Raw genomic sequence first — 14,594 nt, 5'->3', positions numbered from 1 at the left:
CGTGTCCATTATTTATGTGTGCTTTCTTGCAGAAGGTGAGAAAACCTGTGTATAATATTAGCATAATATCAGATTATTTTCATCATGATTTGCATTATCCTGACTGATCCTGATCAAATCCAGACTTTTATTTGCCTTTCAGAGCATGTTGGTGCTAGGTAACAAGCTAAAAATATTTTTTATTTGATGGATCATTTGAAACCTTGTGATTTAAACTTTACGAGGGTTGGATTGTGAAAAGCAAACATCTACTATATACACACTAAGTTAATGTTTAAAGCTGGGTCAGTTTAGCTTCATTGCACAATGACTTTCTACAGCATCGAGCATCTGAGTTTCCCTCTCAGCCTGTGAATTTAAGTCTTCACAGATTTCTGCAGTAAGTGATGGTATTTGACATCTGCTCGGCATGATATAAGCTGTACATCGTCTGTGTGTGGACAGCTGGCTAAAATGACTCAAGCCTGAACACACACTCATAGTACCAACACACAGTCTAACACTCCTCAGCTTCATCCTCCTTACCCCATCCCTGCCTCTCCCTGTGCTGCTGACCTACTTACTGCAGCATCCCAGTTACATAACCAGCCAGGGCTGTTGATCACCGCAGGCAGCGCAGGGCCAACACACCCTCTCTCTTACACACACACACACACACACACACACACTCCTCGATATGACTTACAAGCTTTCGTTAACTTCCTTACACTGTAGGAAGTTAAAATCCAGAGTTGTGTGTGTGTGTGTGTGTGCTACTGGCCTGCTTCCTCAGGCAGCAATAAGAGATAGCCTCTTTCTGAGTAGTTTGCTCAAGTTTACACTGTGGAGGCATGTGACGTAATCCTCTCTCCCTCCTTCCTCCTCTCTCTCTCTCTCTCTCTCTCTCAGCCCTTCACTCTGAATAACCCCCCCTCTCTCTCTCCTCACCCTCTCCTCCATCCTCTCCTATCCCTCCTCACTGACCTAGTTTTACTCTCCTGGCCCGTTTTCACAAGGCTCCACACAACACAAAGCAGCTTTAACAGCTCAAAGATGGGTTGGGGAAAAAAAGGGGATGAGTGAGAGAGAGCGAACAAGATATACTGAGAGTGGGGGGAGGTTATAGGAGAATGAGGAAAGGATAGTGCACTACAAATCACTGCAGTTGTCTCAGGAATGTCACCTTGTTATAGCTGACTGGTGGGTGGCATGGTGGGCTGAAGTGAAAACATATAAGAGTTTCATTCTGACGAAAATCAGGGGGTCTATCTGTGGTCAGCTGCATGCACACATCCTTCCTCTAACTATCTGAAACTGAGATGCAGGAACAAGGTACTGTTATTGTACACGAGAAGTGCTGTGGATGCATTTAATTTGCGTTAAAAGATTTCAAAATGTGAAGCACTGAGAATGAAAACATGTCCACAAGTGGTTCTTTGGTCATCACGTCTTTGTTGACATTTTCAGACCAGATATATTGTCCTGAGATTCTCAATAAACTTGGGTGTTTCCTTGAAATTTCAACACTTCTGTATCAGATAGGCTCTCATTCCTGTAATGGCTCTTATGTAACCCTTGTCAGTGACATACTCTGCCCATGCCAACTTGTTGTTCCCATCAGCTATTGCGCCATTAACAGCAGGGTCAGATGGAGGCTGCTAAACTCTGTGTTCACAGAATGACGCAGTTTTCTCCCAAGACAGTTGTGTAACTTGTTTTTGCTTGTTGCACTCCGATACATTCTGTGATTTTTCTCTCTTCTTTTGTCCAACTAAAGCACATCTGTTAAAGTATTAGTTCATGGCATTGAGCAATTCTGGAATACATCAGAAACACAAAGCAAAATATGTGACTTTGCTTATGTGTAACTACTACTTCTTGTAACACTTCTGAATATGTGGTTTTAAAGGCTTGAACTTTTCTTTCAGTTGCATTACTGTAAAAGGAGCCAGTTTGCTCTTGCTTTTATTTGAGACTGGTTTAATCAACATCCTGATGATCTTAAATCCGAGTTTAGTCCAACATTCACTCTCCTTCTAGCTCTGTTTTGGTCCCATCTAACTACTGAGGGAAATATCTGGCTCTTTAGACAAGATTGATGAGAGCAGTGAGAATGAACCAAAACAGTAAAGTTACGGGCCGTAAAACCAAAACAATGAGCTGAAAGATGCTAAAAATGCTCAGAAGAGCTGAGGGAAACTGTAGAGTTGGTGATAACTCTGTGGGTTCATCTCTACAACTGACTCCATTCACATTGTTTTGAGTTGTAATAGAGTTTATTTAATATTTTATGTACTGAATATAGCCTTGTGTGCAGACAGTCTGTTTATTAAATATGAGGTGTACTTTGTGGTCTTTATTGCAGTCATGTGTGTTTTGTGACTGTCAGTATAAATATATAACATGAATATTCAGACTGAGGTTAAGTTTAGCCAACAGAGTCCTCCCTTCTGATTCGTTTCATTTCAGTGAATCTCTGCCAGTAGGCGGCATTAAGTGATGACGTAGTGAACCAGTGAAGTTTTTCCTGCTGTGTCGACTCTACTGAGCTGTACTGGCAGACTGGGATGTTTCTGTCTGTGAGCTGTTGGTCTTCTGCTAGAAAAAGGATGATCTGGATGTGTGTGTGCTTGTGTCACTTTCACCATGCATTTCATACGAGCAACTCAAAACGTTCGAGAGAGACGTACATAAATTCAACAACCTTTTATTTTTTCCCAATTTTGAGTCTTTCGCAATCAAAAATGAGTGTTTTTGAAACCATTTTGCATATCCACATGAAGTATAGCAATACATAATAACTTCTGGACAAGCCTTATTAATTTTTTTTTTCCATTTTCGGAAAGCCTTTCGGCAAACAACAAAGGTTATACGGTAACACAGAGTACAAATGGTAACTGGGGCAAGGGGCATCATGGGTAAATACACAGCACAACCAGGAAGAGCATAGAGCAAAATGACACAACAGGATAACAGAAAAATACACATAATAGCCAAAATAATGACCGAATATAATAGAAAATAACAATATTAATAAAATAATAATAAAATAATGACAGCAGTATACAAGAGATAGAGAGACAACTTTACATTTATACATAGTGGCCAGAGGCAGGCACCAGGAAGTGAAACAGTTAAACTTGTACAGACTGTATGATCGACTATAGCTAAAACAACTCAGTGCAGAGGTGAGTGAGGTCGTTAAGACATTGGCCAAAGTGGGGACAAGGGACAACACAATAAAGAGGCACCTTATGAAAAGAGAGCAGCTTTGCTGGTTTTGCGACTGGAGAGCCACTTCATTTATTTGACAGACAATTTTTGTCTGGAAATGAAGATGTATTGATTTTTGTTGAACGGCTGGCAAACGAGGCTTGCCTTGTGCTTGTCAGGTTTTGCCAACAGCAATGTGTGACTGCATAGCCTTGACTGATATGCAGATAACTGGCCTTGACTGTTTTGACAGCTTTGAGTGTCGAAGAGCTCAGAACACCTGAATGAGGCCCCTGATCAGATCCATAAATCTGAAAAAAAGTGTACTTTTCGGGGTCTCTTTTTTTTTTTTTTTTTTTTTTTTTACAAGTTGTGGCTCATACTTTTACTTAAAAGAAAATCTTTGAGGCATTTTTTAGACAAAGGGGGACTGTACAAGGTGTCTCAACAAGAACAAACTGATCATTTTTAAGTCTACGACTTCCGCATCCCACTGCTTTATTTTTCGTTGTTTTTGCCACATTTTTCTTCTTAAAATATATATTCCATATATGCAAATTTATGTCACAGTAATATACAATCTAAGTGCTTCAGAAGTGAAGGGGACTTGTGTGCAGAGGGTGAAGGATCAAATGGTACAGATGTGTTCAGAAGGAGGAAGAATGTAACTCTTTGCCAAAAAGGGAGACGCTAAAGTTAAGATGTATATTCTTTGGTCAAAGGAATGTTCCCACAATGCCACAATAAATGCTGGCCAGCCACCAAGGCAGTTTACAATGATGAATAATTGAATAATGTTTGAATTTTCCACAAGGGAAATATCCCAGACTCCAGCTCTGGAGAGCTTCATTCTGTCCCCTCCCTCGTTAAGTGACCTTTTATTTTAATTGGAGGGATAGGTGGGAGGTAGGAGAGAGTAAAGGGAAGGGGAACAGGTGACACAGTGAAACTTGATGGTGAAATCACATCCTAACTACACCTCACACAAATCACTGGCTTCTTCTCTGTCTTGTAAGGTGCCGCTGTGAGTCAGTCATAGTTGTAGTTGTCTGTCTGCTGTAGACGACAAAAAGGTGACAGGAAATGTCTGTTTTTAATACTCGCGCTGTTCATATTTGTCCTTAATCTCGCCTCTTATTGCGCCCACCCCTGCTGCTGCTAGATCCCTTTTTTCCTCCCTCCTTTTTAGCCTCCACCCTCTCATTCACCTGAGGCTTGACCTCTTCCGCATACTCAAGTTCGTTCTCCAACTCTTTGATCTCCCCGTTGGCCTGGGCGCTGTGAGGGTTGCTGGGTAGAGCTAAGTAAGGGTGCTGAGGCAAATTGGGAGAGGGGGACATGGAGGTGTTGACCGGTCCCTCCAGCTGCGCTCCTGCTGCTCCATTGGACAGAGCTCTGTACTTGAGGCGGAGCTTGTGGGGTAGGGCAGTGGCTTTGACCTCGGTTTGGCATTCGCCATGCGAACCGGCAGCTCCCACCACCTTCTGGTGGTAGCTGCTGATGTCTGAGGAGGACGAGGAGGGGGACTCGTCATCTGTGGAGCCCTCCTTGTCAGAGCTACGAAGGTCCCCATCACTGGATGAGGTGTCTTTAGCGGAGGAGTTCTCTTGGTAAAAACCATCGGCCCGGGGACCTCCCTCGTAGGTGAGCACCGGGGGCTCTTCATCCAGTGTGTTGAGGTAGCCGTTGTGCTGTGGGAAGGAGGACTTGCCCTCCTCAGTGTTATGGATCAGATCAGGGGCAAAGGGGTTCTGGTGGCTTTCCGCATGCTGAAGACTGCTCTCCTGACCCTGGTAGCTGTAGTGCCCATGCTGTTGTTGGGCGTTGGGATTGTACCTTTGCTGCAGCTCCTCTGCCGATTCAGCATGACCATTAGTATATTCATACTGTGGCGAGTCCAAGGTCTTTGTCCTCTCTAGCTTCTCAGCAACCTCTGTGATGGTCACTGAGCAGTCAGAGAACTTGGAGGTCGAGGTGTGCTGGCCATGCTGCAGAGGTCTGCTCTGCTGGGACTGATGGTCCTCTGGCCTCTGGCTCTCCATGGGGTAGCAGCCACTGCTGGAGCGGTACAAGATGACACTCCTCTGTGCAGAGGTGGCCTGAGGAGCGGGGCTGGAGGCCTCCATGTGGCATTGCTGCTGTTGTTGGTGGTGCTGGTAGTCCATGGCACTTTCGGCCAATGGGGTGTTCTGCTGGTGAGGAGAAACCAGAGCAGTGAGGTTGCCATGGTAAGCCCCATTTGGCATACCATTGGGCATCCCATTAGTGATCCCACTGGGAATCCCGTTGCTTTCTAGTCTGGCCATCTCCATACTTGAGGGCTCCTTCTTTATGTTGTAGCCCATGGGTTCTGGGCTGTCTCTGGAGGAGCCGTCAGACATGTCAGAGATGGAGCCTCGGGGAGAGTAATTGTGGAGCGTGGTGTGGCGCTCGCCACGGCTCGACTGTTCAGTTTCAGATGAGTCAGAATTCAGCATCACCTGGGATGCACTGGAGTAGCCGCTGCTTGAGAGGTAGGCGTTACTATTTGGGGTGCCATTGGTGCTGCTCCCATTGCTACTATTGTTGCCACCAGCAGCACTGTTAGAGATCTGCTGACTTTTCTCCATGTAGGAGGCTGTGCTGATGAGGCCAAAGCGCAACTTGAGCTGAAGGAGCTCTGTTTTTAGACGAACGTTCTCCTCGTTCAACGCCATGACCCGATTCTCTAGCACCATGTCATTGAGGCGACGCTTTTCCCTTGAGCGCTTGGCTGCTTCATTGTTCTTCCTCCGTTTTTCCCAATAAGAAGCATCTTTCTTCTCATCAGAAATAAACTCTCGCTTGCGACGGCCGGACATATTAGGCTTGTTACCTTTAGCCTGGCGGCTGATCCGTGCTCCACCTTCAGGAGTAGGGGATGGGAGGCTCCCGCTGTAGGAAGAAAAAGTGTCTACCTCCATGGCATTTTTGTTGCTGGTGGATGGGAGGTGTAGACTCAGACTTTCCATTTTTTCTTAGCTGGGGGCTAGAGTGTAACTCTAGCAAAGGGCAAAGGGGGGGAAGGGAAAAGATCTGTATGAGCCTTCTGTTTTCTCACTAAGGAGTTTGACCTATGTCGCAGGATCTGCAAAAACTTCTTGATGAGGTATTTGTGCTCCTCGAAGGGATAGCCTCATTGATTTCAGTTACTTATTTTTCAAGATTAAAACGTTCAAGTGTCCAAATTAGCCAAGAAGATTAAAAAGAGGTGGAACTCCACAAAAACCTCAGACATTGAACTAGTGTTCTGAACAAGGAACCTAAAAAAAGAAACAAGTTTGTATTTTGTAGTCTTCCAGCTGTCTTGGCAAATCAAAGCAGTCTCTGGAGTCTCGCTAGAGGTTATTTTGAGTTTATCGGCGTCTTCCTCAATCTTCAGCAGAGCTGTGATGCCTGTCAAGCCGCTGCACTGCTTCTCTCGGTGTCTTAAAGGGGATGTAGGTCAGTCCGTCTACTTCGGGGCTCCCTGAGGGTCCAGCTTCAGTGCTGCTGTTTGCTGACCACTAACTGGGTTATGGAGACAGGGAGAGAGAGGGAGGGGTAGAGAGGGAGAGAGAGAGTGTTAGACTAGCTGTAAAACCACTGCAGTTCATTGTGGCATTTATTTACATTTCAGTCGTGTCAAATCAGATTTCTGAACTATAGTACAAAGCTTAATGTGGGTCCCTTGAGTGTAACCTCTGAGGCTCTCAGTTTATCATAATCAACCTGCGCCAAAAATCTATGCCATAACCCCCAAAGTTAAACAATGTTTGTCTTTCTTGTCTTTGTTTCCTTGACTTCACAGAGGAAAGGAGGGTGAATGCAAAGTCTGAGTAGCACTCCACGAGTACAGGGGCTGTGGCAGGGACTAAACACACTGTATGTGCTGCTGCTGCTGCTGCTGCTGGTGCTGCTACTGCAGAGCTCTTGTGTAAGACAGGACACTGTCATAGTCACATAACAAGGACTGAGGAAGGCTGACCTGGTGCCAGCTCTGCAGATACTGACAGATAAAGAGCTGAGGCAGGCAGGGAATGGACAGGGATACATTTGATGTATCATCACACTCTATGATATATTACTGTAATTATAGTATGGTGTGTGATGAAACAAATTATGTGTAACTGTAATTTCTGCTTTTACATTTTATTTTCTAAAATGCATCATAAGGGACTAAAATCTGAGTTATGAATACCGGGCCAAATTGAAAATAGTGCATCAAACTCATTGAGGAGTGGCTGAAATGGGCTCATGGGAGTGGACACACATCTGTGTTGGGCTGCGTGAGTATTTGTGTGTCTATGGGGGAGGGGGAGATCTCTGTAACAGTGGGAAATGTCTCAGTTTCTCTGGTAGCCGTCACGCTGTCTGAAATTACACAACACTACAAGCTGCTGAACTTCCTTATGTGGTGTCAACATCGTAGCTCAACAGGAAGCCTTGCCCACCCAACATGTCTTGCGCCAAAAAGTTAACAATAATGCTGAATGCAGCACGGACGGATGTTGACGGCAGTCTGGCGTTATGTAATAACTAGATCTGCTCGTTTTAGGTCTGATTCCTCTGGTTCTCTCACTGCACAGCGTTACACAGTTGATATGCAGTAATTAATAACACATCATTACACTGAGCCCCAGAGTCCATTACAAACATGAAAACATCTTTTTATGACACACACACACACACACACACACACACACACACACACACACACACACACACACACACACACACAGGAATGTAATAATCTAGGTCACTGTGCCTGTGGGTAACAATGACTCCTCTGGTGTCGATTTTCATTCGCAACACTGGAGTTCAGCGTAGTACAAATATGAACTTTTATCATCACTTGCTTGCTTTTATTAGCGTTGTCTTTACTCTGTTTCCACAATTTTTTCGGGGCACCCAATTTCAAATATTGAAAATTGAAATCAGTGAAGCACAATTACAGTTTGGTGGACACTAAGTTGTCTAAAGGAATTTAACTTGAATACTACCAGTCTAACCACAGTCCAGTCATTTTTAATTGTCAAGCAACTTTTATACAGACTTTCAAATCTTTAATATTGAAATCAAACAAGCACAAGTATGCAAATAACATATTGGTACAGGAGTAATATTAGGAATTTGAGTTATTGAAGCAGTAAGGACTGGATACCTGCAGAACATTTCCTGCACCATTTTCACTCTGTACCTCAAAAAACATCAGTTTGTTTCAAGTGTCTTATAGCAGATTGTGTTGCAGCTGCTACAGCTGTCAGTCCTGTTGGTTACAAAAGTAACCTATCAGTAACAACTGTTTCATTTTGAGAGTTCTTCTAAGTTAAAACTTAGAAACTCTAGCACGCAAAGGTGAAGTCAGACAAGAAAAGATGGGGAGGAATTTCACTGAAGAAACAGCACGCAGCTCCTAATCTCTGTTTGTGCTCCCATATTTGTCTTATGTTCTCTCTGTATAATGGTGCCTGAGTATGAGACCAGACATGGCGCAAGCAGAGAAAGCAGACCTGAACAAAGAAGCTCCACCAACTGTTCCCATTATTGAAAATGTGATGGCAAAGGGCAAAAAACATGTTCACAGTCCAAAGAGACTAGAAAAAAAGTGCTTGAACAAAACTGACTTACATCGACCCTCTTTCACTATGCTGTAGTGTATTGTTCCCATATCACAAACCACTTACTTCGCACCACCGAGTCAATGCCACATAACTATTTCATCTCAGTCTTCTCCAGACTGGTTACTGTACTTCGCTACTTCCCCCAGAGTCAATGACCCTGTTACATAATCTCACATTTAAAAAACCCACATTGTGACCTTGAAACAGCTTGACTACTGCTCTGAATAATTAACCATTTATTTACCCATGTCTGTTATGTTGTAACTCAGGGACTAAGTCTAGATATGCTGCAGGCTATTCTTCAAATTGAATTTTCCCTCCAGTGCCAAAACAAGGATTTTACCGTCTCTTGTTTGTCTCCTTTTCTCAAAGAACTGGAGTAAAGCTAGGCTCAGTGAGCCTGCCCCCCCCCCCAAACCCTGAATAATTTTCATAAAGACTTGCACGGGGGGGGGGGGCGACGAAACAAAGGCGGGTGGGGAATGAAGCATGCATACGTCTGTGCTGTCCCACTGACCTAGAAACGACGCTAAGCAGTAAACACTCCTCCTGTCTTTGACGGTGCGCCATAAAATAGGTCAGTGGGACTGCAAGGGGAGGGAGTAGAGGGAAAGAGAGTATTAGAGTGCACTCTAAAAATAGAGCGACAGAAAGAGGTGGGGGGGCGGGGGGAGCAGAGGAATGGGGTGACAAGAGGAATTCAGTTGGTGGAAATGAGAACAATTTTACAGAATCTGCAGCAGGAGGAATAAAGAGACAAACTTGAATACGTCATCTGCCTGAAAATCAGATTATGAAAGCCCCCCCCGTGATTTTCATGCAACATTAATTCCTGTTCGCTCTAGAAAACGCTGCCTTATGCAGTACATAACAATATGCATCAGTAGCAGATGAAAAATGATAGTGAGATAGGGAGATGGCATTGACGTCAGAGCACACACCCATCTCTGCAGCCAAATACACACATAACAGGCTCTCTCTCAGGACTGCATGGGGAGGGGCTGCTGTTGTTGCTCGTAACGTACATGCTCTGAATTTCTCTTGTTGCGGAGCAAAGCTTGTGTAACACATGCATATTACATAGCAACAGAAGCTACAGGTTACTGACTGTGACTGCCCTGCAATCTCCTCTTTCACTATCCTCTCTGTGCATGTTGTGCTCTGAATTAAAAGCCAAGACTAAAGTAAAAAAAAAAAGAGATACTGGACATGGTACATTGTGCAACTGGCTCTTTGTGCAGGGGCTAATTTCCCATTAATAAAGAATGATTCACTGCAGCTACTGGAAGCAGTTTGTTTTCGGTGCTTTTGGCTGTGGAAAACACAGCTCTGAAGTAGTTCCCAGGCACTTGCCGCTCAGGGAGGAATGCTTCACCTCTGATCTCCTATGAGGCAAGTGTGAGTAAAACGCATGGCATCCTCTTCCCCTCCTCCATATTTTAAGTGATCCAACACCACACACGTGGAGGGGGCCCCAGCTAGGAGCCTCCATTTTAACCCACGGCTTTGTGTCAAGAAACAAAACTAGGAGACAGGAATCCAGACATTCCAGGTCAGTTAGTGAGACCTATGGCTGAGTGCTATTTAACACTTCCTCTATGTAACATGTGACTAAAAACACTGCTACCCGTACTAATGATTAGTGACAGAATACTTAATCTTACACATAAATACAAAATTTGAGAGGTTACAAATTTGAAGAGCAAATCACATATTTGCTTCCAAATGAATAACCATGACCTTATTATGAAATTGACAAATATGTAAATGCTTTTACATTTGCATAATATTCTGTTTAGTGTTTTGAACCTCACTTAGTCAATTGGTGACATGTGACCTATATCTTTTTAAGTTCAATCTGATTTCCTGCAACTACAATATTCGCATCTTTACTTACAAGTTTTAGTTACTTTCAGCAGATTCACAAAGTAAAATCATCAAGAGAAAAAACCAAATTAACAAAATGAATTAATAGACACTAAAGTAGGAACACTGGGACAAGTAGTTGTAGTTGCTAAAGTCTGCATGAATCTGTGGTCTCATATTCCTCAGAGCAACAGGCAGAGTGGTCAAAGTAGTCCACAGCTCGTCCTGTATACCTCATGTGTCTCCTCACCCAGATACAGGTCTGACCTATATTCAGAGAACCGGCTGGGAAGGAGCAATGCAGACGGCTCTGAAACCAGACCAGCTGGCAGCAGGCGGACTAATAGCTCACCAGAACTCTGCCTGCTTTTGCCAGACAGGGGTTTCCATGCATTGCATCACATCCTCGATGTTCACTTGTTATACTAATTTCACAACAAAGTCATGCCAGGACCTCACAGGAATCTTGGGAGTCGAGTTTTGTACCAAACAAAAAAGAATGTTAGAACTGGTTCAACCTCACTTTAGCTTTTTGTCTGTTCCATGTTCTCTCTTGGAGGAGAAAGACTAGTTAAAAATAGCTCACAGACATTGAGCAGCTGTGTTACATCATTAATGAAAGCATTTCTAAAATACTAATTCGAAAATTTCCACCCATTCAGACTTGCTAAATATCTATCCGCTGAAGAAATAAGGATCTGGCGTTAATCTGGGTATGAATGATGGGAAGAAAGCTCAGGGTGTGAACGGGAATCAATTACAGGCCTCTCTGTCCCAGGAGAGAGCTGCTGTTTATTGCTTCTCCCTGCTGTGTGCTGGTTATGTCATACCCTCCAACTCCCTCAAAGCAATGCTCTGTGCTTTACTTAACACACCTTATGAGAAAAAAAGAATTACCCTGTGACTCACTTTGAATGAAAATCAGAGATTTTGTGACTGTTTTCTCCTTTGAACTTGAACATCTATAAATGTGTTTGTGATGTAACCTAGAAACAGAAGCAAATGCTCTGCACATCTGGAGAAAATGAAGATTTATAGAAACATAAGCATGAAAAAAAAGATTTTTATTAGATTACTGTTGAAGTACGTGTTTGTTTTTTTCCCTTTTGTATCTCTGTAATACTCCCATCATTTTTTAAATATAATATTAACCCAGGCTATTTTTCCTAAAACCATTGTTAGACATTTTTGCATATAATCATATCATCATTTTTTTAAATATAATATTAACCCAGGCTATTTTTCCTAAAACCATTGTTAGACATTTTTGCATATAATCATGTTTCCTTTAACCTCCACTCTCAATTAGCCTACCTTAATTGAAAATGTGGCATTAGCAATACCCTTTGTATGAATTGGTATCCTAAAAGATGCCATGCTTTAATCCAGTCTAATGTTTGCATCAGCTGAACAGCCAAAGGGATGAATTAATATCTACGCAACTAAAGTGATCTTGTGACCTACGTAAAAACAACATACACGTACAAACAAGCAGCATGCCACGTGCATGAGCTAATATAGTGCATTATGTGTCTGCATTAACCAGACAACACAGACCGAGCACAGCAGCTGCCCCCATTCCCTGGAAAACACCACCATGAGGGAAATAACCTCGCCTTGACATTGAGCACATAACGTGGGATATGGCCCAACCACGTTTTCCCAGTCCGGTTACATGTTTCGTGTCAATAACAAAGCGAAAAAACGCAGCATACGACAACGCAGTCGCCTATTAGTCTCGCGAGTACCGTGTTTAATGTGACAAAACAGCCGCAAACGTCTCAAAGTCACGGACGCGCGGATCTGCCGGCAGAGCCGAGAGTCGCCATGTGGACAATAACCGGCCATAAGCATCATGTCCCCATCTCAACACACACACTCACACACAGCTATATAATAAACCACACCGAATAAAGAGCATATAGAGATACAAATAGACAAAGACAAAAGCCGAAAAGCAGCCTTCCGCTCAGTCATAACATACCTTTCCATGTCCTGGTGGAGGGGGGGGGGGAAAAGATTCAAGCTTCCCCGACACAAAAGCTGTCTCGCTCCCGTTTCCTCCTCTCCTTGTTCTTTTAGAAGAAACCACCCCAAAACGAAAAGTTTCCCTCTCCTGTTCCTGTCGCTGCTCGGGCCAGTAGTGGTTGAGTCAGTAGGTCGGGTGGATGCTGTTTCTGTCTTTTGGCTCGGGCTGCCTGTGTGTTGCGCGTTGCCGGACACTTTGCTCCAGTTTCTCCGGCTCCCTTTCTAGAAATATGTGTTAGTAGGTCAGCGGTTGCATAACAGCTCTTAGGCTGCCTCGTCACGTTTTTGTCCTCTATCCCTCCGCGCGAGAGTGTCTCTCTGTGTGTGCTATTAGCCCCTCTATTTTCTCTCACCTCCCCACCCCTCCATCTCTATCTCCATCTCTCCCCCACGATGTAATGACATCTCCTTCACGGGAGTGGTTAAGTTTATAACAAGGGCATGAATGCGTTTACACTATAGGTTTACACAGACACGATGTTACCCAGAGGTCCAATAATATCATGTAACAGCATGCCCTTCAACTGTGCAAGTGTACAGTCACTGTTACATATGCTCTCATTACTCATTATTATATAGCCAGTGTTTTCCTGTTGATACTTTGCAGTTGTTGAAGCAAAGATAAAACGAATTCCGTAAAAGATCTTAATGCTTCTTCCACCACTGCTTGCCAGACTTGAACTCACTGATGGTGTTTCAAAATACTGTAGCCTACTATATAGGCTATAGGCTACTATATAGCGCAAAATCTAATGATTTCTGTATGAAAGTTCAAGCAATAATCCACCTTCTCTTGACCTTTATTTCATTTTGTGATGCGTCGTTTTGATGCTGCCACTGAAATCAATGTAAATGAGTTATAAGGCTGTGCCTCTTATTCGTCCCTCATGTGCGGGCAAAATATAAGAATATGTGTAATATATAATATAATATAATGTAATATGTATATATAAAGTATGTTGAATATAAGCTGTATTGTGAGGAGATATTTCCGCTTATCCTATTTTGTGTCTCTCACACACACATGGGGAGAAATGCAGAGGCTTCAGACCACCAGTGTCTATCTGTTAGATCACATGTTAACTGAATTGTGTTTGCAGTGGCAGACAGCAGAGTTCAATCCTTTGTTTCCACGTTAAGATCTTTATTGTTTTTTTGTTTTAAATGGCTGTTATCTGCTATGTTTTTGGTATTTAGATTTTTTCCTGCTTACTATAAATTCCGCGTTCATTCATCAAGTTTTGTTATTTTGCCATGCTCTAGATTAAGACTTGCTTTGATTGTTTGTTTGGTTTTTACAATAAACAGTAAAACAAACCAAAAAAAAACTACACTGAAATCACTATCCATGGCCGAAAAGATGGAGTAAAAGAGGGGGGAAAGGGGACCTTCTTGAAAACGTATCATTGTATCATTATTGGGGGTTTTTTTTAGTTTTCACCCTATCCATCTTTTTGTCATTTTGTTTATCTTCACAGCTAATGGATGTGTATTATCTGCTTAGAAGCTTTTCTATTATCCCACAAAGCCCGTTGTCCTCATCGCCACCGTATGTAATGAGCAGTTACGTCAGCCCTGTTGTATCAGACAGACATCCACTTCCAACCCTATTTCTCACTCACATCCCTTCCCCCTACTTTGTCTCAACCCACACACGTGCCCCCATTCACTACACACACACACACACACACACACACACCATCATCACCATCATTAGACCATGTTGGGGAAACGGTGGTCTTGAACTTGTCTAGCTCCTCCCCCCACCAGTTTGTTAAAACCACCAACCCCCAACACACTCCTCCATCTCTCCCGCTACCTCTGCATGCAGGCATTCCCTTGGCAACTGTGGTGTGGTGGTGTCTGCCTAGCAACCAGAAGGCTCTC

General features: G+C 43.3%; 1 protein-coding gene across 1 annotated transcript; it reads right to left on the bottom strand.

Annotated features, from left to right (window-relative positions):
- Window positions 1-2,670: 2,670 nt before the first annotated feature.
- On the bottom strand, window positions 2,671-13,109 carry nfil3-5 (nuclear factor, interleukin 3 regulated, member 5). Its single transcript, XM_044189850.1, has 2 exons — window positions 12,664-13,109; window positions 2,671-6,720 (listed from the first exon to the last, which is right to left on the bottom strand). Exon 2 carries the CDS (start codon window positions 6,180-6,182, stop codon window positions 4,314-4,316), a length of 1,869 nt encoding a protein of 622 aa, XP_044045785.1. The 5' UTR covers window positions 6,183-6,720; window positions 12,664-13,109; the 3' UTR covers window positions 2,671-4,313.
- Window positions 13,110-14,594: the final 1,485 nt, after the last annotated feature.

This window comes from Siniperca chuatsi, linkage group LG3 (genome assembly GCF_020085105.1).
Source record: "Siniperca chuatsi isolate FFG_IHB_CAS linkage group LG3, ASM2008510v1, whole genome shotgun sequence".
In the NCBI taxonomy this organism is placed as follows: Eukaryota; Metazoa; Chordata; class Actinopteri; order Centrarchiformes; family Sinipercidae; genus Siniperca; species Siniperca chuatsi.
The sequence above is the reverse complement of the archived record's forward strand: the minus strand, read 5'-3'. Positions and strand labels throughout refer to the sequence as shown.

What these genes read in the sequence shown, in the direction of transcription:
- nfil3-5 (XM_044189850.1), bottom strand. Translation starts at nt 6,182, where the DNA reads ATGGAAAGTCTGAGTCTACACCTCCCATCCACCAGCAACAAAAATGCC.